Source organism: Phocoena sinus, chromosome 1, assembly GCF_008692025.1.
Source record: "Phocoena sinus isolate mPhoSin1 chromosome 1, mPhoSin1.pri, whole genome shotgun sequence".
Taxonomy (NCBI): domain Eukaryota; kingdom Metazoa; phylum Chordata; class Mammalia; order Artiodactyla; family Phocoenidae; genus Phocoena; species Phocoena sinus.
Window position 1 is genome coordinate 82584533 of NC_045763.1, and position 25276 is coordinate 82609808.

The following is a 25276-nucleotide window of genomic DNA, read 5'->3' on the forward strand; positions in this document are numbered from 1 at the left end:
TGGTGCTTTATCAGTATGTGTGCCCTATCCTGAGTTCTTTATCTAAAAAAAGCACCCCATCACTTCCATGTCCTTCATCCTCCTTTACTTTTCCTTCATGGCACTGACACTGATGGACATGATACTGTATATTTGTTCAGAAGCTGCTCCATTTGATATTTCTTGCTTTGCTCTCTCAGGGCACCCTCCTTCTGGGGCAAGTCATTCTGAAATTGTACCTTTCGTTTGGAACTCCAGAGGTTTTTATATCTCAAAGTCAGTCTTCTGCACTTCTGTAAGTTCCACAAAGGAGGAACTCCCTCTCTGTAGTCATCATTTAACCCCAGCAACTGGAAACATAAGTTTTTTAAAACTATACTCTGGTGCCCTCTCCTTCAGAAAACAACCTGAGGGCTTCCCTGGTGGTGCAGTGGTTGAGAATCTGCCTGCTAATGCAGGGGACACGGGTTCGAGCCCTGGTCTGGGAGGATCCCACATGCCGCGGAGCAACTGGGCCCATGAGCCACAACTACTGAGCCTGTGCGTCTGGAGCCTGTGCTCCGCAACAAGCAAGGCCGCGATAGTGAGAGGCCCGCGCACCGCAATGAAGAGTGGCCCCCCCTTGCCACAACTAGAGAAAGCCCTCGCACAGAAACGAAGACCCAACACAGCAAAAATAAATTAATTAATAAACACCTACCCCCAACATCTTCTGTTAAAAAAAAACAACCTGAATCTTCATCTTCTGCCATCCTCCTATCCAGCCATGTCAGTGGTCTTCAACTTTTTTTCTCATGTACCTGATAAAAGAATGTTGCCCCTTATATACTTTAAAGAAGTCTAAAAAATTTTTGTTACCTAAGTGCATATAGTTGCAAAGGATGTGATTTATATATGCTTAAATTTTTTCACTAAAGCTTTAAATGAGACTTATTTGATTTATGGATGTCTACTCTATAACCTAAGCAGCAAAGGCAGTCACTGTTACTAAACCAATGAGTCAAATTATATTTACTTTCTCTATCACTAAAGTTCATGTTCTTTTTCAACTCAAATAAGTATATATGAATACATAACCCCATAACCACCATTCTATTTTTCAATTCTAACTATAAGCAAGATAAGGCAGCCTTGCCAAGCATTTGTCAGCTGGATGAAATAAGAAGCTGCTCCATTTGATTTTTCTTGCTTTGTTCTCTAAGGGCACACTCCTTCTGTAGCAAGGCATTCTGAAATTGTCCCTTTTGTTTGGTACCGCAGAGATTTTTATATCCCAAAGTAATGTACCACAGTAAGAACTGGAGTGACAGGTTTGCCTTACTTTTATAAAGTGGTAGAAGGCAGATTGTAAAAGGGGAGCTAGAAAGGAGAACAAAGATACTGTAACAAAGAAGAACAAACCTGACTCCATATTGGATCTATTCCTTTAGCTCTAACCTTTGAGCTCTGTTGCCTGTTTTTAGTTATGCTGGCTCTGCACCTTTGTAAAAGGATGTTGCCTATAGCCTAAAATATACATGAGAGCCCATTCTCAAGGCTCTGCCTCCCAGCCTTGATCTTTAAAAGTATCAGTATAACACTTTTCCATTCATACAGAGATAAAAAGTTGCAGAACAGAGAACAACATTTGTTTTGTTGAGGGTTGATAGGAACATTGCAGCTAGACTCAGGTGGAAAGCTGGAAGAACAAAGGATTCTGGCACCAAGAAGTCTGCAACAACCAGCTACACACTCTCCCCTTTTAGTATTAAAGAGACCTAAATCCTAACTCGGGGAAAATGGTTCACTGGGACACCAGTCCACCATCTTCCTGGTCTTCCGGCTTTGCAAATAAAGTCACTATTCCTTGCCCCAACACCATGTCTCTCAATTTATTGGCCTGTCATGTGGCGAGTACTACAAGCTTGAACTCAGTAAAAGTACCTCTACCATAGGAATATTATCAGGGCAGATAAAAGTTAGGAAAGATGAAAATCTAGTTACCATGCTCTGAACATTTTCCTGGGCCCCAACAGACTAGACTGTGTATGCAGTTTAAAGACACATAGTTTAGGCATCTCTTACATGTTATATTAATAACATGTTATATTGACATCTACCAGACTGTAATAGGCTATTTAATTCTGTTCTGCCACCATCCTACCCACAGGAAATTTGAACCTTCTTCAGAGCCAGGTCCAAGTCTAAGTTCATACATTCTGAGAGTGATACTTAGTAGAAATGGATGACACTCATCTTTTAATACTGATGAAGTATTATTCTCCAGAATATGCATAAACAACTAACCACTAAGAAGTAGTCAATGCAGTAAGAAGTAGATACTGCAACAGAAAAGGAAGGGAAGTACCAACAAAAGAAAAAAAAAGGAAGGGAAAGAAAACAGAAGCATATTTGTTACGGTGATCTATAATCAGTGATCTTTGATGTTACTATTGTAAAAAAGATTACAACTTGATGAAGGCTCAAATGATGATTAGCAATAAAGTTTTTTTCTAATAAATTTATTTATTCATTTATTGATTTATTTTTGGCTGCACTGGGTCTTCTTTGCTGCACATGGGCTTTTTCTAGCTGCGGCGAGCAGGGGCTACTCTTCATGGCAGTGCATGGGCTTTCCATTGTGTTGGCTTCTCTTGTTGCAGAGCACAGGCTCTAGGCATGCAGGCTTCAGTAGTTGTGGCACACAGGCTTAGTTGCTCCCCATGGCATGTGGGATCTTCCCAGACCAGGGATTGAACCTGTGTCCCCTGCATTGGCAGACGGATTCTTAACCACTGTGCCACCAGGGAAGTCCCAATGAAGTATTTTTAAATTAAAGTCAACAGGCAGAAATTGAGATGGTGCCTAAGATTTTATCAATTATAGAATAGAACAGCTTTTCGGTCAGTAATGTCTCAAAATGATGGTGTGATGTGATTGATTATTAGAAATTTCACAGGTAATTTATTAACAATAATAGTTGAATATGATAAATTGTCTTTTTTCAAATTAGAGCCAACTAATTTTAATAACATAATTCTTACTCATATTCTAATATACTTTCTGGAGTAGGAATCTCCATGGGAATAGTTGTACATGTTAATGTAATTTCACCTTGCAGCAGCAGAGATACTGAGAACAAGTGTCAGGAATGCTAACAATGACCTCAGGCTAAGATTTATTTAATTACTGGAACCTAGAAGAGTAAGAGCTGTTGTTCTTAATTAACACCTTTATCATATTTCAAAAATTAACCTTTACAGGCCAACACTGCATATCTTGAACTTTTATGAAATATATTCAAAGAAAAGTTTCACTAGAAAGTAATACACAGTAAACAAAATTTTAACTTAATGCATACTTCATGCCTATCTTGCTGGTTATGCTAATCTTGAACTTAAGTGATAAACTGGGATCAACTAAGAGGAAAAGAATGTCAGTGACTCAGACCACACCATAAAAGCAGTTTCTAAAATAACAGCACACTCACATATATACACTTACCAGGTTCCTAATTCTAATCAATGTGGAATGGAAAGGGGAGTTTTAAAAGTAATACACAATAATCCCATGCACCACTAGAGCACTATAAAATTCCAACATTAAATTTAGGTTATATTGAAACCAATACCAAATAAAACATTACAGCTCTATAAAATGAGGAGGAAATCTGCACTCACCACTAGAATGTTTTGCTTCTTCCATTTAATTTCCTAAATGCATCAAGAAACCCCCATAACTAAAAAAAACAAAATATAAAATACTTACTTTTTCATTTTTTTTGAGTTATACTTGACTTGGTAAGCTGCCTGGATTAATTTGTCTGGACCACCATCAAACTGATGTGGAATGACCTTCTGAAAGTGCTAAAATACAATAGAAGAAAAACATAAGAATGACTTAGTACCGTTTATTATCAATTAATTAATAGTAAAATCTAGAGACATTCAAGAAATCATGGCCTGGCTTACCTGTAACATCCCTTCCATGTCGAGTTGCATCAGTTCTGCCTGATTCATTTGAAGAAGCGCTAATCCTACCCGAAACACTATTTCTAAACCCTGAGGAATCAAATTATAAAGTCAAATTTATCTTATTCTTTCAAACCAAAAACTAATCATTCAAAAGAATACTAAGGTAAACATTTAGGTATCTAAACAGAGGTGCGCACACATTTTCTGTAAAGAGTTGGAGAACAAATGTTTTAGGCTTTATGAGCCCTACCTATGGTTGCTGTCACAAATAATCAACCCTGCCATTGCAGCTCAAAAGCAGACACAGACATCACATCAACAAATGGTCACGGCTATGTTCCAAGAAACTTTATTTACAGAAATAAGTGGAAGGACAGATTTGGCATGCAAACCAGAAGAGATTAGTACATGAATCATAGCTTGCTGGCTCCAGACTAACCTAACTTAGCTACATTATACAAACTGATCTTCCCAAGATGTAATTAATAACAATTAATAATATTCTTAGGTGCTCTCCATCACTGATCACCTACCCTTACCTTCCTACCTTCTCACTCAAAATATACAAGACAAAGGATCACTACTACATTTCACTGACAATTAGAAGGACTGCCTGCAAGGTGTTCATGGAATAGAAGAAACTTAATTATACTCATTACTTCTTCCTCTTTGGGTAACAGATGCATTGCAACAATATTGACTGTAAGGTAGATTTTACCCCTCACTAATTCTCACTAAATCAAAAAGGAGGTGAAACAGAGGTCTGATTAAGAGTGTGGGCTCCAGATTTTGAATGCCTACATCTGAATCCTGGTTACTATACCACTTATGTGTCCATAGACGAGCTACTTAATCTTTCTCTAAATATTGGCTTCCTAATCTCTCATCTATCAAATGGGGAGATGAATAGTACTGATAGGGTTGTTAAAGGATTAAATGAGATTATTCAGGTAAGCAGTTTAGCATGGTACACATGGGTCTCCTTTGTCATTGGCCTCATTGCCCAGCTCTCATTAACCCAATGATTCCTTTGCTCAGTCTGCCCATTAACTCACCTCAGACATAAAGATATCAAATATCCTTGTAGCAATTGGTAGTGGAAAAGTCGTAAGGAAGATAGTCAGAAACCAAGATGATGCATACATTGAGGTATGAAAACTCTGAGACTGAAAATGCACAAAGAGCTCTGGAAGATGCTCCTAAAGAGATGAAAAGAATTTCTTAGTTAAAACATGGTAAAACTGAGTATTTTAAGCTAGACCATTGTATACATACTAAAGTAGCTGATAGCAAACATAAAATTTAGGCTTCATACAGAAGAGTTAAGAGGCAGAAACTGACACATTCTGGACAGTGGTTATTGTCTGGAAAAGAAAGAAGGGAAAAAGGATGTGGAGTTGGAACTTAAAAAGTTGGAACTGGGGGCTTCCCTGGTGGCGCAGTGGTTGAGAGTCTGCCTGCCGATGCAGGGGACACGGGTTCATGCCCCAGTCGGGAAAGATCCCACATGCCGCGGAGTGGCTGGGCCCGTGAGCCATGGCCGCTGAGCCTGCGTGTCTGGAGCCTGTGCTCCGCAACGGGAGAGGCCACAACAGTGAAAGGCCCGCATACCGCAAAAAAAAAAAAAAAAAAAAAAAAGTTGGAACTTTTTAATGATTTATTAATAAAAAGAAAAATTACAATAAATAAGTAAAAATTTTATATTTCTTTAATCTTATTTGTGGGTACACGGGTATCTGATATTTTCTATACTTTTCTATAAACTATAATATTTCCAAAAAATTTTTTTCTTTTCTTTTTTTTTTTAATTTGCAGTATGCGGGCCTCTCACTGTTGTGGCCTCTCCCACTGCGGAGCACAAGCTCCGGATGCGCAGGCCCAGCGGCCATGGCTCACGGGCCCAGCTGCTCTGCGGCATGTGGGATCTTCCCAGACCAGGGCACGAACCTGTGTCCCCTGCATCAGCAGGCGGACTCTCAACCACTGCGCCACCAGGGAAGCCCAAAAAAAATTTTTTAAGGGAAAGAAATATTATCTTGAAATACTTTCAGGTGCTATCTACCATTGGTCACCTATCCTAAGCTTCCGACCTTCTCACCCAAAATACAGATACTTCAACACTCCAGTAATTCAAAACATAAATGACACATTAACTGAAAATAAACCAAGGGAGTTTAAGGGTGATAAAAATAAGCTTACTAGTTCAAAAAGAAAAAAAATTAAGAATCACCAAGACCTACTTTGTCTTTTACTTTAAAATATAAAAACATTTTGTATATCCCCTTCATCTCATCACACACAGAAAAGATAAGAGAATTTTAAAATTGCTGTGGGTAAGGCTGCCAGGGAAAAGTAGACTTGTGAAAATGGCTCTTATGCCAGCTGAATAATTAACCTATATTCTTAAATTCTGCTTACCTAACTGAAATTTAAGTAAATGAAGAATATTTCTACCATTACATTACAGGACAAAATAGTAAACTGATTTATATATATAAATATAAAATTAAATCCAGAAAGATGAAATACTTCAAAGGTATTTTTTACTTGGTTTTGATTCCTCTCTTCCTCCTCTTCACCCTCACAGTCACTAAGACTCTGACTTTTAAACTAGTAACATAAAAGGATAGAAACAATATATTTTTTAAAAGATTACAGGCTAGCAAAAAAAGTGATGAAAAGGGAAAGGCAGGGGAGAGGACTGAAAGAGATAAAAGAGATAGTCTCAAAGGAAATGAATTGATATCAGTGTCCAAATGTCATGGGCTTCTGTAAGAGAGCAAAGTCTACGTAAAATAATAGGATACAATATGGCATAATAAAGAAATTCATGCATCTAGGTTATGATATACTATATTTGGCACAAATGCTTAAGGTCTCAATATAAAAACTAGTCAAGTTCCAGACTGTGATCTACCTGCAGACAGCGCCTAACTGAGAAGTAGGTCTAAACTGTGGATTAACTGAACAACAAATGATGATGTGATTAAAACATTTTTTTTCTATTGCTTTAATGCTTTTAACATTAAATTTGCTTAGTTGTCACTCAAACCAAGATGACAAAAAATATAAAGGCAATATGTTTTTGGTTAACACCACACTTTTACCTGTATCATGCATTCAAACTGGTACATACAAAGGCCTAATTCTGCCATACTTGGTTTAAAAAGTTCACGAAGTCTATAATCTTGCATTAATTTAACAAATACACAGAAAGCTTCTTCTTCTGGCATCTGCATTAGGAGGAAAAAAGCAACATAGGTTAATGTTCTGTGATATGCAAATAAGCTAAACACATTTAAACTAAGTACCCATCCAACTATAAACAATGTTGTTATTTTGGTTTTTATTGTCATTAACGTTTTCTTCTACTGGAGCATAATTGCTTTACAATGTTGTGTTAGTTTCTGCTGTACAATGAAGTGAATCAGCTATATGTATATATATATCCCCTCCCTCTTGGACCTCCCTCCCACCCATCCCCACCCATCACCCCACCCATCTAGCTTGTCACAGAGCACCGATCTTAGCTTCCTGTGCATTATAGCATGTACCCACTAGCTATTTTACACATGGTAGTGTATATATGTCAATCCTGAGTGCCATGTGGTACAATATTAAGAGCAATGGACTAGAAATCAGAAGCTTCTAATTTCCCATTCTATCACCGACAATGAGAAGTTAGACAAATCTTACAGCCTCTGAGACCAGCTGCCTCACTTGCCTTACTCATGAATTCAACCAATGATTATTCATTTAAAGCCAGATACTTCTCTCTGAGTATATACCAGTGAACAAAATAAACAGTATCTACAAGGAGACTGAACCTTCTAGTTGGGGCAGACAGATAATACATGGAATAAATCAATTAACATATATGTCAGATGGTGAGAAGTGCTATGGAAATAAAGCAAAGTAGAGCAACAGGGAATCCCAGGGAGCTACAATGCTATTTATATATAGATAGGTCAGGGAAAGTCTCTTGATAAGGTAACATTTGAGCAAAATACTGAAGTAAGGGAACAACTGAAGAAAGAACAGTCCTGGGAGAATAATACAAAGGTCTTGAAATGGAATCACAATTGGCATGCTCAAGGAACAACGAATAGGGGACTACTAAATTAGTAGTAATGTTACAAATGAAAGTATGGTTATGGAGGAGAAATAAAGAGAACCAAATTACATAGGATTTTAGAAGCCACTGTAAGGATGTGGACTTTTACCTTAAGTGAGATAGGAAGCCTTTCAAGGGTTCCAAGCAGAAACAATATGGCGTAAGTGTTAAAAGAACTTGTAAAATAAGTTTTAAAAAAACCTATAATTAGAGTTTTAAAGGTTCCAATTTCACATTTTATGTGTAACTCACTAGATAATCATATCAACTAAGATAATGAACGTAAAAGCTCTGTAATAAGAATATGTAGGCACATAACACATATACAGATTATTTTGTGGTCTTTTTTTTTTTTGGCCTGCCACATGGCATGCGGGGATCTTAGTTCCCCAACCAGGGATGGAACGCATGCCCCCTGCAGTGGAAGCACGGAGTCCTAACCACTGGACAGCCAGGGAATTCCCCTGTGTGGCTTTTCTTAAAATAAAATTTTCTAATGTTCATTCACTCACATTATACCAGTGTGTTTCAAAAGACGAAACCTCAAAGGGTCTCTAGGCACTCTTCTTACTGAAGACTACTTTTATTAACAATACACTTTTCCTGGACTTGACACAGCCATGGACAGGAGCCAAGAGTTATTCTTGGCAAAACCCATGCTTCCTTCCTTCCTCCCAACACACATAGCCACAGTTTTGCCTTGGAGACCATCCTTATTAATCCTGTCAAGGTTTATAGCCCCACTGATTTTTGTATCAGTTACTGCAAGAAACCACACCTCCCAGAACTCTCATCCCATGTGCTTGGTTCTACTGCTCCCATAATTTAACACCATTTCCAATATTCCCGAAACCTTTTCCACAGTACTTTCTGAAACTGATAATACACCATCAACAAAATATCCTACCTATACCCTCAATCTGTTTACCAAATATTCTTTCACTGTCTTTCTCTAAGTGAAACCTGATTCCCCCGAAGAATACTTCAACACCGAAACCTGGCTCTCTCCTGAGGTGGCTGTTTTCTCTCCCAGAGCACTGGAAGAGGCCTGGGGTAGAGAGGTTTATGTCCCTCCTTGGACCTCAATGCCTCACTGCCATTGCATTAACTGCCCCTTCTCTCTGAAACATATACCAGCAGATATTACCCTTTACTCCTCTTTTTTGCAGCATCTACAAACCTCTGGATCAACCCCCAACCCCAAACTCCACTCATTTTCATGAGGATTAATTCCCTGGCCTAGCAGATCTTTGACTCCTTTCCTCCAATGATCCTGGCCGGTAGTTACTAGTGCACACTCTAGGGCCACACCGCCTGAGGTTCAAATCCCAGAGTGATACTTTTAAAGTATGAATCAGATCACATCACTCCACTGCTCAAAACACTCCAGTGCCTCCCCATATCCTCAGTAAAAGTCAAAATGCTTACAAGGTCCTACATGATGTGGCCCCTTACTACTTCTCCAGACTCATCTCCCACAACTACCTTCCACTTTCCACTTCTCCCCCCACCCCTCAACTCCAGTCACAGTGAGAATGAGTCAATTTATCTCCCTTTTTTGCCTTGTAAGAACTTCTTCTCCTCTGAACATATCAAATAATTCATTCCCTCTCTCCTCCGCAATAGCACTGATATAGAAATTGGGAGAAGGTTTTAAAAATGGTGATATTTTAAAAAATAAGTTGAAATGATTGAATAAAAGACCAAAAGGAGGTAGAAAAAATACTATTACTGGGTCCCTCTCAAAAAGATTGAAACGATAGTCACAAAATGAAAAAGTGACACCAAGTAAAATATAAATATGAAGAATTACCCAGTTGTTTTACAGTCATTCCTTTTATTATAAAGAAATCTGCACACTTGAGTCTTACAGCAATGTGTTGCTACATACTTTCTCTATGACACTGAGTTAATAAGAATCACTGAGTTCTGAACTCAGTGCAGAATTGAGTTGCAAAAACAAGCTTACATGACTCGAAGTTATCTTCAAGGTTTCTTTTCAGATCAAATTTTAGTCTGAGACTAAATATAGAGTATGATACTTTTCTTTTAAATTTCAATAAGGCTGGAGAGGTAACATAACATACTATTTCCCTTCAAAGTTATGACTGATTGTCCCTGTCTTTGACTTCTGAAAACACCCCACCCAAAATAAGTCACTGCCAATGGAAATACATGTTATATCCCCAGGGCAGTAAAAGTGACTGAGTACCTCTATTTTAGAGCCTATAGTAAAACAGGCATAACAAGTCCTCAGCTCTGTGACAAATAAAATTACTGTATAAATTTCCAAAGACGTTGTACATCATAAGTAAGATTTTCTTTTCTTTTCTTTCTTTTTTTTTTTTTTGTGGCTGTGCCGCACAGCACGTGCGATCTTAGTTCCCCAACCAGCGATAGAACCCACCAGGGAAGTTCCATAAATAAGATTTTCATACCAACACTTTAATCAGTCCTCCTTGGCTGGGAAAAGATTATTCCTCGTTAAATATTGACATATAAGTTAAGATTTAAAAGTAGATACAGGCTTTAGAGAATATTATGGTCCAAATGTGGATAAGGTGAAATTTGATTTAGTGGCAGCATATCTATTGTATGTTACTTTCAATACTTTTAATATTTTAAAATGCAAACTAAATGTTCCTATTTAGACTATGTTTAGGGGGAAATACCCAATATCCACTTACTAAAACAAGGATGATATTTAAGTTCTCCAACTTTAATAAAGAACTTAATTGGACATTTAATACTTGTACTAACTTACCTGCATAAGCAACAATCCAACTATAAAAGCACTTCCTTGACAGTAACCAACCTCACGATCCACTAAAGAATAGGCCTAAAAAGTAAAAAATGTTGTTCAAAATACTTTCACATGATATATCATACCTTCCTTCTCTAAAAGCCTAAAGACAGTAAGAAGGTAGATTAAAGACCATTTTTTTTAGAGAAGCTCTTGCTTGCTTTGCTGTAGATGTTATCCTATCCTGTAAGTATTTTAAAAGCAAATAATTTATTACATAAAATTTTATTTTGATGATTTCCCAATTAGGAACTGACAACTCCTAAGGACAAGAAAATAAAGGCATTTGTACTCAGGAAAGTGACAAAGCTTAAAAATCATTAAAAATATATATCTGACAAAGATCAAAACTAGAGTAGGATGAAGGTAAAGCACTGACAAAATTGAAATGATTTAACAAGTAATCAATATTTCACAGAGGAAGCTAGAAGGAAAAGGAATTATGCAAAGGGAAAAAGCAACATTGGAGAAAAAATTACAATGGCACACACTTTTAAGGGCTAAGAGCCCTTAGCAATGCTGGCCACAGCAAGCGAAAAATTTGCTCCCAGATTGTGACTCATAGAAGGTGAATTATTCATTCTCATGGAAGATCTTCTCTATGGTATGTATAGTGATTTATAGGTTATTTGATTTCAGTCAACTAATACCAAGCAATGTGAGGAATTTTCTAAGAGTTCTCCAGAGTAGACAATAATCTAGCACCAGAATTAAAGCCAAAATTATGCTAAAGTCAAATTTATTGCCAAAGGCAACTGATTACTGGGGTGAGAGTTCATATTTCATTATGAGAAATGTTTAATTTCAACCTCCTGAGAATTCATTTCATCTCAAAAAATGAATAAATAGAACTTACCTTCATTACATTAAACAAAACCTCCTGTCCAAGACTATCTTTTTCCTTAAAAAAATTGTGTTCAGGATAAGTTCTAGCAATGTCCCTTCGGATCAATTTTTCACAAGGTGAGGTCATTTTCAGGAGTTCTGAATACTGATCCTTAATTGGCATACTTTGTGCACTGCACAAAAGTTGCCAAACTATTGCTCTAAAATGATGGGGTATCCCTTTACGAACAAGTTCCTACAAATAAAAATAAAAATAAAAATGTTTAAGTGACTTATTTAGGCTTCCTACCTTGAAAGCCAAAGAAGACTTATTGGAGATTGGAGTAGAGTAGATGACTTTCTCAAATTTATAATTCACAAAGCTACTTTTATAAAAATAAGACTAGGGAACTTTTTAACCAAGCCTAAGATTTGGCTAAGATACGGGTATATTCTGTTCTGATCAGAGGGACAACAATGCCATGGATAAATTCTTGTCATTTCACTCAGAGTATGGCCTCTAAAGGTATTAAGGACCTGATAATCTGCAGAGCTGTGAATGATGGCACTGTAACCATCATCTTTCAAAGGGCTGTTTTATGTTTTAAAATAAAAAAAGTAAAATACTGGTAACTGAAGGATGTAGGATGTCACAACTTCCATTTCTGAATCTATAAGAGAATTTAATGTCTAAAATAATTTTCAGCTATATATTTCTACAATTAGGAGACCTCTATAACAATTGATAGCTACAAACCAAAACTTCTACGGGCACAAATATATAAAGCAGACCTCTTCATCATAGTACTTGGGAAGTACTAGAATCTGATTTTTTTTAATCCTCTATTAATTGATGCCTCATGCCCTTTCAGATAAGAGGAAGGACTTAAGCAAAGAGTATGAATACCTTAACTTGCTTTTCCTTCTTTTTGCGCACATCTTCCCATTCATTCACAATTCTTCCCCAAAGAATCCAAGAGTCTTCTTCAAGGTGACTGAGGTTGCTGGAGGCTGATGAACTTGATACAAGGGAGGAGCCACTGTTTCTTCTTGATCCATTTACAGATCTTAAAGATTTACTATCTGTTTCTAACAATCTAAAACATAATTTAAAATTGCTCAACATCTCACTGTGACACTAGATGACATGATGATACTTAAGAGCTTCACTACTGCAATTTAGCCATGGTTTTAAAATATATATAATTTCAATAATATTTGGTCGGCATCTATAAAATTAACTGCTGTATTTTTTCTACTAAGCATAGCATTTTCAAAATTTGAAATAGTAAATTATGTTAAATATTTTACTATTAGTCCCCTCATAATTTCCCTTCATCACCACTAAAAATTCAAATTAAAAGAAATCTTCTGGTGAGAAAAGTGATTGGGAGGGCTTCAGGAAAAAAAAACTACTTGGAAGAGGTATAACCAAGTCTATGAAAGAACTAACCCTATCATGTTTACAATGTGTCTAGGGCTAAAAAAGTAAGGCAGACACACAAATTAATCAAATCCCTAGTCTTTTTTCATTTTGCTTTTACTGATGCGTAACTAACCTGCCCAAACAAAAAGTGTTTTGTTTGGCCCATGCAATGTTTGAGTAAAAAACTGAGTAATTACTAAAACTAAAATTAGAAGATTTCATTTATCTGTTTATATACACATATATTTATATTTATTTACAATTCTGGATTCTCTTGAAAAATAAAAAGATAGGGACTAGGCCCACATTCCTAAACAGAAACAACAGGATGTAGCAGAATAGGAGCTTCTCCCTTTAAATGAGAAAGGACTTTAATCCACTAACTCTCCATAATCCCTACTATCTCCCAAAAACTCAGGCCAACTAACAGCTGTCATTTATCATTGGACTTGCACTTTTAAACTGAAACGTCTTTACTCTTAAGGCCCTGTTTAAGGCCTCTTCCTTATCTGTAGAATGATGGGTTAAGATAATTTCAGAGATCCATTCCATGACTCATTACAACATCAAATCCATTATTTCTTTCACATGTACACAGGCTATTAAAAAAAAAAGGCTGGAAAAATGTGGCTCTATCATTATAAAGATGTAAATTATATGTCATTCAATAGATTATTAAAACATCTACTTGGGTATTTAACATGGCTACTATTTACTTCCAGTAACTCCTTCAGAAAATCATCTGCTTAGACAAGAAATGCTCCCAATACTAATTTATGATATATAAAAACTAATTAAGAAAAGAAACATATGAGTCAAATTATACCAAGCAGATTATAAAAACACCCTTTGTGAGCCATATTTATATCTTGCTCAACTTTATATCCCTTTATATCATTTTGTATTTAGCTCAATACAAAGTACACTGAACACTGACTGAGTCGAAATAAAGTCAAAATCCCCGTATTAAAAAATACCATCAAATACCAGATAGTCATATTCAATAACACAGTAATATAAACAGTACTCATTCTATCCTTATTCATGGGATGATTTAATACATTTTTATGGCAATAATAAATTAAATAAAATGTCCCAAATATTTCTAGGAACAGAAAAACTTACAAAACAGCCAAATTCAGGGTCAACTCTTTGCTATAAATATTCTTTATCAGAAAAAACTAATTAGGACTTTTCCCTGGTGGCACACTGGTTAAGAATCCGCCTGCCACTGCAGGGGACATGGGTTTGAGCCCTGGTCCGGGAAGATCCCGCATGCCGTGGAGAAATTAGGTCCGTGCTCCACAACTACTGAGCCTGCGCTCTAAAGCCCGCGAGCCACGACTACTGAAGCCCGCGCGCCTAGAGCCCATGCTCTGCAACAAGAGAAGCCACCACAATGAGAAACCCGCCCACCGCAAGGAAGAGTAGCCCCCGCTTGCCGCAACTAGAGAAAGCTGGCATGCAGCAACGAAGACCCAATGCAGCCAAAAATAAATAAATAAAATAAATTTATATAAAAAAAGAAAAAACTAATTAATGATAATGTTTTGCTTTAAATACTATTTTTCCCATGTTATTTTAGTAAGTCCATAATATATCTTATGAAAAAATTAGTGTATGTATATAAATAATTTTATGTATGACTCTAAACCTTAAGAATTATAAATGGAATACAGAAACAAACTTTACAGAAATAACCTGAACCTAAGTTCTTCATTTCACTTATTCACTGAATGCTTGCTATATGCCAAATAATTAAATTGCACCACTACCATTAACAAAGAGACACGCAGTTAAAAAGAAAATAATGGTATTTCCTAAGCTAAACATAAATTTGAGATATAATGAAAGTATAGATGAAAAAGTACCCAAAGAGAAGTTTTCTTTTATTTTTTCTTTTAAGAGTCAGAAGGGTCTCAGAGATCCCCACGTTGTAACTTTAAGTTTAAGCAGGAAAGCCAAGTGAATTCATGGGTGGATTAGAGAAAAGGGTTAAGCAGTTCACCTTCAGAGGACAATGAAATAAGTAACATAAACAAATATACAAAACTGTGAAAAACATTTACAAATGAAATATTCCAAGTAAAGATATTACATTATATTGTCTCTGCCTTAATTCACATATTTAAAAAAATGACTCAAAATGGACAATAGGCCTGAATAAAAAACCTAAAACTATATAACTCCTAGAAGAAAACAGGAAAAAGTTTTCACAACCTTGGAATAGGCAAAATTTGTTAATGGGACACAAGGAAACACTAACAATAAAGGAAAAATCTGATTAAAAAAATACTAAATTGGACTTCAAAACTTAAAAAGCTCTGTTTTAAGAAAATGAAAAGGTACGTCACAAACTGAAAAAAAAAATCCTTAACATATGCATCTGACAAAAAGGACTGGTATCCAGAGTACATGAAGAACACTTAAAATTGATAATTAAGAAGGCAAACAACACATTTTTTAAAAAATGAGTAAGAGACTTAAACTGACACTTTCCAAAACAAAATAGTCAAGTAGTCAATAAGCAACTGAAAAACATTCAACATCCTTAGTCACCAGGGAAACCCAGGGTAAAACCACACTATGTACACATTAGAATGGCTACAATTCTAAAGACTGGCCATACCAAGTGTTGCTAAAGATGGGAGCAGTTGTGACTTTCATATAACCATGTCAGAAGTATGTAAGAGTTCAACCACTTTGAAGAACTGTTTGGCAATTCTTTACAAAGTTAAACACATTTTTATATGACACAGCAAGAGAAATGAAAACCTACATCCACAAAAAGACTTGCAATTGAAAGTTCAGAAGAGCTTTATTTCTAGCCAAAGCCCAGAAACAACCCTAATATCCAGAAAAATAATCAAATTGTGATACATTCATTCACTGCAACACTATTCAGCAATAAAAAGAAACAAACTTTGATACATACATGAATCTTATAAACATTAGGTGAAAGAAGTCTGATGCAAACAAGTACATGCTATATGATTCTACTTATAAGAAGTTCAAGAACAAGCCTTCACATATTGTAGAAGAAAAGCCTTCCTAAACATGACACCAAAAGAACAAGTAACAATAAAGAGTATGTATAAATTGGACTCATCAAAATTTTAAATGTTTTGTACCTCACTGGATGCCATCAAGGAAGTGAAAAGAGGGACTTCCTTGGTGGTGCAGTGGTTAAGAATCCACCTGCCAATGCAGGGGACATGGGTTTAAGCCCTGGACCAGGAGGATCCCACATGCTGTGGAGCAACTAAGCCCGTGCGCCACAACTGCTAAGCCTATGCTCTAGAGCCCGTAAGCCACAATTACTGAGCCCATGCGCTGCATCTACTGAAGCCCGTGTGCCTAAAGCCCATGCACTGCAACTAGAGAAGCCACCGCAGTGAGAAGCCCGGGCACTGCAACAAAGAGTAGCCCCCGCTCGCCGCAACTAGAGAAAGCCCACACGCAGCAACGAAGACCCAACACAGCCAAAAATAATAAATAAAAATAAATTAAAAATTCAAAAAATAAATACATAAAAATAATAAAAAATAAAAAGAAAGTGGAAAGAAAACCCACAGAATGGGAAAAATATTTGTAACCCATGAATCTTCTATCTAGACTACATAAATAACTCTTACAACTCAGTAAGAAAAAGACAAACAAACCAATTTAAAAATGGGCACAGGGACTTCCCTGGTGGCACAGTAGTTGAGAATCCACCTGCCAGTGCAGGGGCCACAGGTTCGATCCCTGGAAGATCCCACATGCTGCGGAGCAACTAAGCCTGTGCACCGCAACTACTGAGCCTGCACTCTAGAGCCCACAAGCCACAACTACTGAGCCTGTGTGCCACAACTACAGAAGCCCGTGAACCTAGAGCCCATGCTCCGCAACAAAGAGTAGTCACTGCTTGCCACAACTAGAGAAAGCCTATGTGCGGCAATGAAGACCCAAGGCAGGCAAAAATTAATTAATCTTTTAAAAATAAAGCAATCATTTAAAAAAGTAAAAAATAAATAAAAACGGGCACAGAATAAGAAAAGACAAGTCTCCAAAGATATAGAAATGGCCAATAAACACATAAAAAGATGCTCAACATCACTAATGATTAGGGATATGCCAATCAAAACCGTAACAACACACCGCTTCACAACCACTAGTATGGCTATAATCAAAAAGACAAATAATAAGTGTTGGTGAAGATATGGAGACACAGGAACCCTCAGACCCTACTGATGGGAATATAAAGTGGTTAAAACCACTTCGGGAAATAGTCTGGCAATTCCTTAAATGGTTAAACAAAGAATTACCATACGAATCAGCCATTCCACTCTTAGGTATATATTCAAGAGAAATGAAAATCTATGTCCACACAAAACTTATACAACGAATGTTCAATGCAGCATTATCCATAATAGCCAAAAAGTGGAAACAATCCAAATGTCCATCAAGTGCTGAATGAATAAAAACACTGGTATATCCATAAGGTGTAATATCATTCAGTCTTGAAAATAAATGAAGTAGTGATACATGTTACAACATGGATGAACCTTGAAAACACTATGCTAAGTGAAAGAACCAGTCACAAAAGGAAACATATTGTACGATTCCATTTATAGGAAATAGCTAGAATTCAGAAAGTAGATTAGATGCTGCTGAGGACTGGAGTAGGAGTAAGGGGAACAAGAAGGAATGGGCAGTGGCTGCTAATGGATACAAAGTTTCTTTGGGGGGTGATGAAAATGTTCTAAAATTGATTGTGGTGACTGGTTGCACAACTCTGTGAATACATGAAAAAACACTCAGTTGTACACTTCATATGTGTGAATTGCAGTATATGAATTATAGCCCCCAAATGCTGTTATATCGAAAAAAGAACAAATGAAATATATCCATGGCAATAAAAATCAGATGAAAAGTTTCAGGTGGTGGGGTTGCTAAAAAGGGCACAAATGAATATTCTAAGATGACAGAAATTGTCTCCGTGTTAATGGCCTGTGGGTTATACACAGGTGTATACATCTATCAAAGCTCTAACTGTACACTTAAGAACTGTGCATTTCTCTGTTGCAAATTATACATCAACTATATAAAAATGTATTAAAAATACTGTCTCTGGTTAATGACATTAGGGGTAATGAGAATTAGGTGAGAAACTACTGCTTTTTATTACTAGAAGCCCTTCAGAATTGTTTTAAAAACCATGACTATTACTATCACAAAAAACAGTAACTGTTTTTGATATATTAAGTGTATCTATTTCATAAAGAAAGGGAAGTATGAACACTACTTCCTTTCTCTTTTTTCAAATTTGTTGGTCACTCTATCAAAATTTAGAATTTTCTAAGGAAAGATTTTATAATTTTTTTCCAGTGCTATGGATATAATGAAATCCTTCTGAGAGAACGTTAACATTTTCCAAAAGAAGTAACACTTGAATTGATACTATCAAGTCTCTCCCCACTAGCTACTTAGTCATGGTATGTAGAAGAATTTACATACTAAGAATATGTAGACCTTACAGAATGTGTAATTAGAATCAGATATTTTTATTTCTTTTTCCTAAAAGCAGTGATTTTAAAAAAAAAAAAAAAACCACCTCAGGAAGACTCCTAGACAGGTTGCCACCTAGTTTAAATTCAATTAAAATACTCCTGACATGGCAGTAGAGGCACAATGCCTGAAAATGCCAACAGTTTCCAAAGACTTTAGCCTGGCAACTGAGAAAGTGGTAATACAACAACATTACTCATGATCCATGGGCTAGTGAGAAGTCTATTCAAAACTTACTCAGTTATCTTCCTCTTCCCAGAGCACATGGGTTCACTGCCTTGCATGGATTTACTGTAATTTTTTAAAAAAAAAAAAAAAAAAGGAAACTACCTTCCCACCCCAACATAATTTCCTTATGACTAATACAAGAAGAAATTTATCAAATTAAGGAAAAGAATACTGGCCTGGTAGGAATATTGTATGCGATAATCAAAGGCATTCCCCATAGGTATGTGTGGCCTGCTGCTATACAATAATTCAGAGGCCCAAATTTATTCATCCTCCTAGAATGCTGCCAGACTAAGACATCAGAGTTGAATCTCTACTGACTGGGGAATAAATACATAGTCCTCAGTCTCCTAGCTAAGCAATTCCAAATTTCTGTACCTCCAGCTCTAAGGGCAGCATTCAAAATGGCTACAGCTCCACATTATCTGAGGTGGAGGTGCTAAAGCCAATTATCAGTTGGACTTCAAATAGTATCAAGGATGGAAAAAGTCTAGGATTGTTTGCTTGCAGAAGCTTAGAATACTTGGCAGAGAGAAAGCATTTCCAGTTCCCTAATAGATAGGACTAGGGACTAAAGTGAGAACAAGGGAATATGCCAACAAAGAGAGTAATCAGGGTCTTTGGGTCTTATTTTAGAGAGATTACCTTCACCATATTCCTGCTACTGAGAAGTGAACTTTCACCTCACCAAGGGGTTACCTATCTGAGAAAAATGGTACTCTGTGCACTTCAATGATGGGTACATGAAAAAAAAAAAGTAGCTTATGTATAGCAGGATATATTTGACAAACATGAAAGAAAAAAAAACCCTCTACTTACTACAATACTATGAAAAATACAAAGGAGGAGAAGATAAAGAATGGGTTCCCTTTTGGGTTATTTGGAATATGAAGTACTTGTGGGACTTATCCACGTAGATAAGAAGCCCAGAAGTTGAAAAGTCTACAAATGGAAACTGGGCAATTATTTGACGAACTTTTTGAATATCCTGCTGTACTCAGTATAATGCTTTCCTATGGATACCAGAAATAAGAGAGCAGGATACAAAAATGACAGGTCAACATGCCATTTGGGAATGTGTAAACTGCTAAGTTAATTTATAAAGAACTAAGGAAAGATCTAAGAAAGCTAAGGAAAAAAACTGCTATACAAGAAAAACACTTGGAAAGCTATATACACTGGCACTTTATTGCAGAGGGAGCAACCTTTCAAACATAGAGTCAAACACTCTTGTAATGTTACACCAAACAAACAGGATATGAAAGTGCATGGAGAAAGACAGCAGCTTGCTGGCTAAAAGAAAGGCAAATCAATAGCAACAAAATACACTTCTGACTCACAGGAGTCACACCCTTTCACAGCAACATCATCAAGCACATATACAAGTCTCAGAACAAGAGAAACAAGAAGGGACAATTAAGAGAAAAGACAAGAAATTAGCACAGGAAACAATTCAGAGACAACTCAGGAGGGAGGTGCCTAGACGACAACAATCTCTCCAGTTCTGAAAGCATAGGGGTTTTCTTTGGCCTTTGTTTCCTTAAGATGAGATCTCAGAGAAGGTGAATGCATGAGTCTTGCAGCCCGCTCTCAAATATTCTGATCAGAAACTGATGGTTGGCAATCTGTATATCTTCTTGGGAGAAATGTCTATTTAGGTCTTCTACCCATTTTTGGTTTGCGCTGTTTGTTTTTTTTGATATTGAGCTGCATGAGAGGCTTGTAAATTTTAGAGATTAATCCTTTGTCAGTTGCTTCATTTGCAAATATTTTCTCCCATTCTGAGGGTTATCTTTTTTCTTGTTTATGGTTTCCTTTGCTGTGCAAAAGCTTTGAAGTTTCATCAGGTCCCATGTGTTTATTTTTGTTTTTATTTCCGTTTCTCTACGAGGTGGGTCAAAAAGGATCTTGCTGTGATTTATGTCATAGAGTGTTCTGCCTATGTTTTCCCCTAAACTTTGATGGTGTCTGGCCTTACATTTAGGTCTTTAATCCATTTTGAGTTTATTTTTGTGTATGGTATTAGGGAGTGTTCTAATTTCATTCTTTTACATGTAGCTGTCCAGTTTTCCCAGAACCACTTATTGAAGAGGCTGTCTTTTCTCCATTGTATATTCTTGCCTCCTTTACCAAAAATAAGGTGACCATATGTGCATGGGTTTATCTCTGGGCTTTCTATCCTGTTCCACTGATCTATCTTTCTGTTTTTATGCCAGTACCATACTGTCTTAATTACTGCAGCTTTGTGGTATAGTCTGAAGTCTGGGATCCCGATTCCTCCAGCTCTGTTTTTCTTTCTCAAGATTGCTCTGGCTGTTCGGGATATTTTGTGTTTACATATAAATTGTGAAATTTTTTGTTCTAGTTCTGTGAAAAATGCCATTGGTAGTTTGATAGGGATTGCCTTGGGTAGTATAGTCACTTTCACAATGTTGATTCTTCCAATCCAAGAACATGGTATATCTATCCATCTGTTTGTATCATCTTTAATTTCTTTCATCAATGTTTTATAGTTTTCTGCATACAGGTCTTTTGTCTCCTTACGTAGGTTTATTCCTAGGTATTTTATTCTTTTTGTTGCAATGGGAAATGGGAGTGTTTCCTTAATTTCTCTTTCAGATTTTTCATCATTAGTGTATAGGAATGCAAGAGATTTCTGTGCATTAATTTTGTATTCTGCTACTTTACCAAATTCATGGATTAGAGAACAGTACGGAGGTTCCCTAAAAATCTAAAAACAGAATTACCATACGACCCAGCAATCCCACTACTGGGCATATACCCTGAGAAAACCATAATTCAAAAAGAAACATGTACCACAATGTTCACTGCAGCTCTATTTATAATAGTCAGGACATGGAAGCCACCTGAGTGTCCATCGACAGATGAATGGATAAAGAAGATGTGGCACATATATACAATGGAATATTACTCAGCCATAAAACGAAATGAAATTGAGTTATTTTTAGTGAGGTGGATGGACCTAGAGACTGTCATACAGAGTGAAGTAAGTCAGAACGAGAAAAATAAATACCGTATGCTAACACATATATATGGAATCTAAAAAAAAAAGGTTCTGAAGAGCCTAGGGGCAGGACAGGAATAAAGATGCAGACATAGAGAATGTACTTGAGGACACGGGGAGGGGAAGGGTAAGCTGTGACCAAGTGAGAGAATGGCATGGACTTATATATACTACCAAATGTAAAATAGATAGCTAGTGGGAAGCAGCCCCATAGCACAGGGAGATCAGCTCAGTGCTTTGTGACCACCTAGAAGGGTGGGATAGGGAGACTGGGAGGGAGATGCAAGAGGGAGGAGATATGGGGATATATGTATATATATAGCTGATTCCCTTTGTTATAAAGCAGAAACTAACACACCATTGTAAAGCAATTATAATCCAATAAAGATGTTAAAAAAAAAAAAAGAAACTGATGGTTTACTGATTGCTTTATGCAGACACTCCAGACAGAAAGCATAGACACTGCAGACTGAAGCTAAGCTAGCTGCAACAGAAATAGTACAATAAATTCTTTTAATTAATCATATCATCAATTCCTCAGGAAATCAGACAACCAATTAAAAATTTAAAACAATCCTATGAAAAGAAAAAGAATAAAGAGTTCGAGTGAAGATCTAAAGGCTTCTTCTATGATTAAAAATACATGAATTTTTAACGCAAAGACTTGAAAATACATGTTTTGTTCAGAAGCTTTTTACTACTTCCTTAAATGTTCATGGCTGTGTTATAGAGAATATCCTTAGGAAAACTGAGGTAATGCTGTGGTGGTAAAATTATAAACATAAAAGTTAGATCACCTAGATCAGCACTGTCCAATAGAAATATAATGCAAGCCCCTACATAATTTAAAATATTCTAATAGCCAAGTTTAAAGTATAAAGAAATAGTTGCAATTAATTTTAATAATTTATTTGATCAAATATAGTCAAAATATTACATATTTTTAGTATGTAATCAAAATTTTTTAATTAATGAGACTTTTTCCCCCCCAAAATCAGCTCTTCAAAATCTAGAGTATATTTTACTCTTACAGCCCACCACAATTTAGACCAGCAACATTTCAGGAGCTCAACTGTCACATATGGCTAAAGGCTTCCATATTCGACAGTGTAGACTTAGATATTGGTAGGATACAAAGATATATAAATTAAGGTTTCAAAGATTCCTGCTTACCGTATTTTAAAAAATAAATAAAATACATTTACTTTAGTTTAGAAGAACCATTTCCTCATCCTCATATTTCACCCCCCAAAATCTGCTAAAAAGTAAAATCTGATTCTAAATAACAGAATGCAAAAGGAAATAAACATGGTAGCAATGCCAAACTTTTAAACCACACAAATAATGGCCCGTTTAAAATTTAAATTAGCACTATTCCCCTCCTTAATTAAAATGCATTGCTATTACACTTGAACCTTACCTTCTTAAATTCATCTCAGCCAAAGCCTTCGTATTTTTAAAATGAAAAACACACTTAACACAGAAAAAAAAATAGCTGTCCCATTTCAACTTCAAGGCTATCAATAATTAACTTTCATCAAACAGATCTTTGACATTGTATTGAACCATTTCTTCACATCTTCCTGGGGTTGCCAGATGCACTGATTTTTAAAAAGTGATAACTGCAGTAAAACTATGGGAAGGAAAAACAGTTTCTTTATAGAATTTGGTATTTTCATGTTTCCTCAATTTTAATTTTCTAAAATACTGCCAAAGTATTTTATACTTTCTTAATCAAAGATGGTTAAACAACACAAGAGATTCATCTACATTTGCAAAAGAGAAGAAAACATCCTAAATAAAAGCATTTCCCCTGTTAGAAGTAACAGTTGTGTCTCAGTTTTTACTTTAGATATATAACTTGCATATCTACATTACAAACCACAGAAGTGGTCAGAGAAAATTTAGTTTATTATTCTTGCAATTTTTTCTTGGACTTAATACATTGCTGGGGTACTAGAGCAGAACAGGGGAAGGTGAGCTAGATCTTAGTGTTTGTCATTTTATTCTTTATTAAAGTCAGAAAGATGTGTTTTTCCACCAGGACTGTTCTCCTAAGGCAAAACAAAATATTGCTACATTTACCCATTCTCTACACATAAATCCTTCCCATGGATTCTGGGTTTTAATGATTTTTTTAAAAAGAGTGAGAGACTCAAAATGTGAACTCAAAAAAGTACAAAGTTTTGAGTAACTCCACACAAGAACAAAGGGTGAAAACCTTCTGCTTCTTTTACTTCTTCGAAGTCTTGTCAAAATTTCTTTTCTAGACATCTTTAAACAATTCTAACAATTATTATTTAATTGTTAAGATATATGCCAAGCACATCTAGTATTCTGGAATAAATTGTGAATTACGTGAGAAAAAGTTCATCTATACACACATCACTTGCAACAATTTTTATATGGTGTTTTCTATATTTTAGTTATACAGTAATTATTGATCATAACCATAAAAATAAATTCAACTTTGGTCACTTACAAACTCAGGGCCAAAGTTATCTTTTGTGCGAACTACTTTTCCCTGTAAGAACCAATTCAAAACTTATAAATTCTTCACATCCTTTAGCACTATCTGTGTTTTACTTTGCCAGTCCTGCCCTGGTTTTATATTCCACTAAGTTTTCCACACCATACACCTCCTTTTGAGAGTCCCCGCCACTTTGTTTTCTGTGAGCATCTATTTGCTCATAACTGCCTTCATACAACCCAACACTCCACTCTGCTCTTTCATGAGCCTCTTCCAAATTCATCTTATCCAAGAAACTTTGCCAATCTACATATTATGCTAGAAAACTACCTCCTCCTAAAACCCCAACCAAGAGACTTTGCTCTAAATCTTTCAAATGTAATAAGCAAAGGGGCACAAAGTTAATACCAATACACACATAAAACTGACATAAAGTTATCATCACGTGGCACACCAAGTTTTCTATCTTACCCATCAAATGCTGAGAGCCAAAGAAAACGCTTTAAAAGCACTTTCTAGGAAACAATAATCAGAAGGGGACAATTTCTATTGCCAGGTTTGAATGGGCTAACATTAGGTCTTCTTCTAGTTGTTCATTTGGGCCAGGTTCAAAATCTCTAGCTTGTAAATTCTATTTCCAGGTAATTTCTTTCACGTCTCTATTTTCTGTCTCCATATCAACAGAAAGGGACCGAACCTGAGGACAGGTCATTTGAAAACAAAAATTTCAACAACTACCTCAGCAATAAATTTTTTTAAAGCTGAGCAGAGTTAATATTCAGAATATATAAGACTTTGGCCAACAGGCAACAATGGACAGCAATTTCTGAAACTCAGGAGATAAGTGAGGTAAGACCTATGACTGCCATCTTACCTCCCATGAGAGAGTTTCCAGATTCTGGC

The 25276-nt window shown here is 36.2% G+C and overlaps 1 protein-coding gene across 4 annotated transcripts in view; it reads right to left on the minus strand.

Moving 5' to 3' along the window:
- Positions 1-25276, minus strand: part of EVI5 (ecotropic viral integration site 5) — a 211682-nt gene that overhangs the window by 125440 nt on the left and 60966 nt on the right. For all 4 annotated transcript variants that reach the window (XM_032652186.1, XM_032652180.1, XM_032652169.1 and 1 more), the window contains exons 3-9: positions 12582-12771; positions 11706-11930; positions 10811-10885; positions 7040-7165; positions 4988-5131; positions 3930-4019; positions 3727-3824 (exon numbers count right to left, since the gene is read on the minus strand). In XM_032652186.1, coding sequence (XP_032508077.1) covers positions 3727-3824; positions 3930-4019; positions 4988-5131; positions 7040-7165; positions 10811-10885; positions 11706-11930; positions 12582-12771 — 948 coding nt within the window. The remainder of the gene's footprint in view (positions 1-3726; positions 3825-3929; positions 4020-4987; positions 5132-7039; positions 7166-10810; positions 10886-11705; positions 11931-12581; positions 12772-25276) is intronic.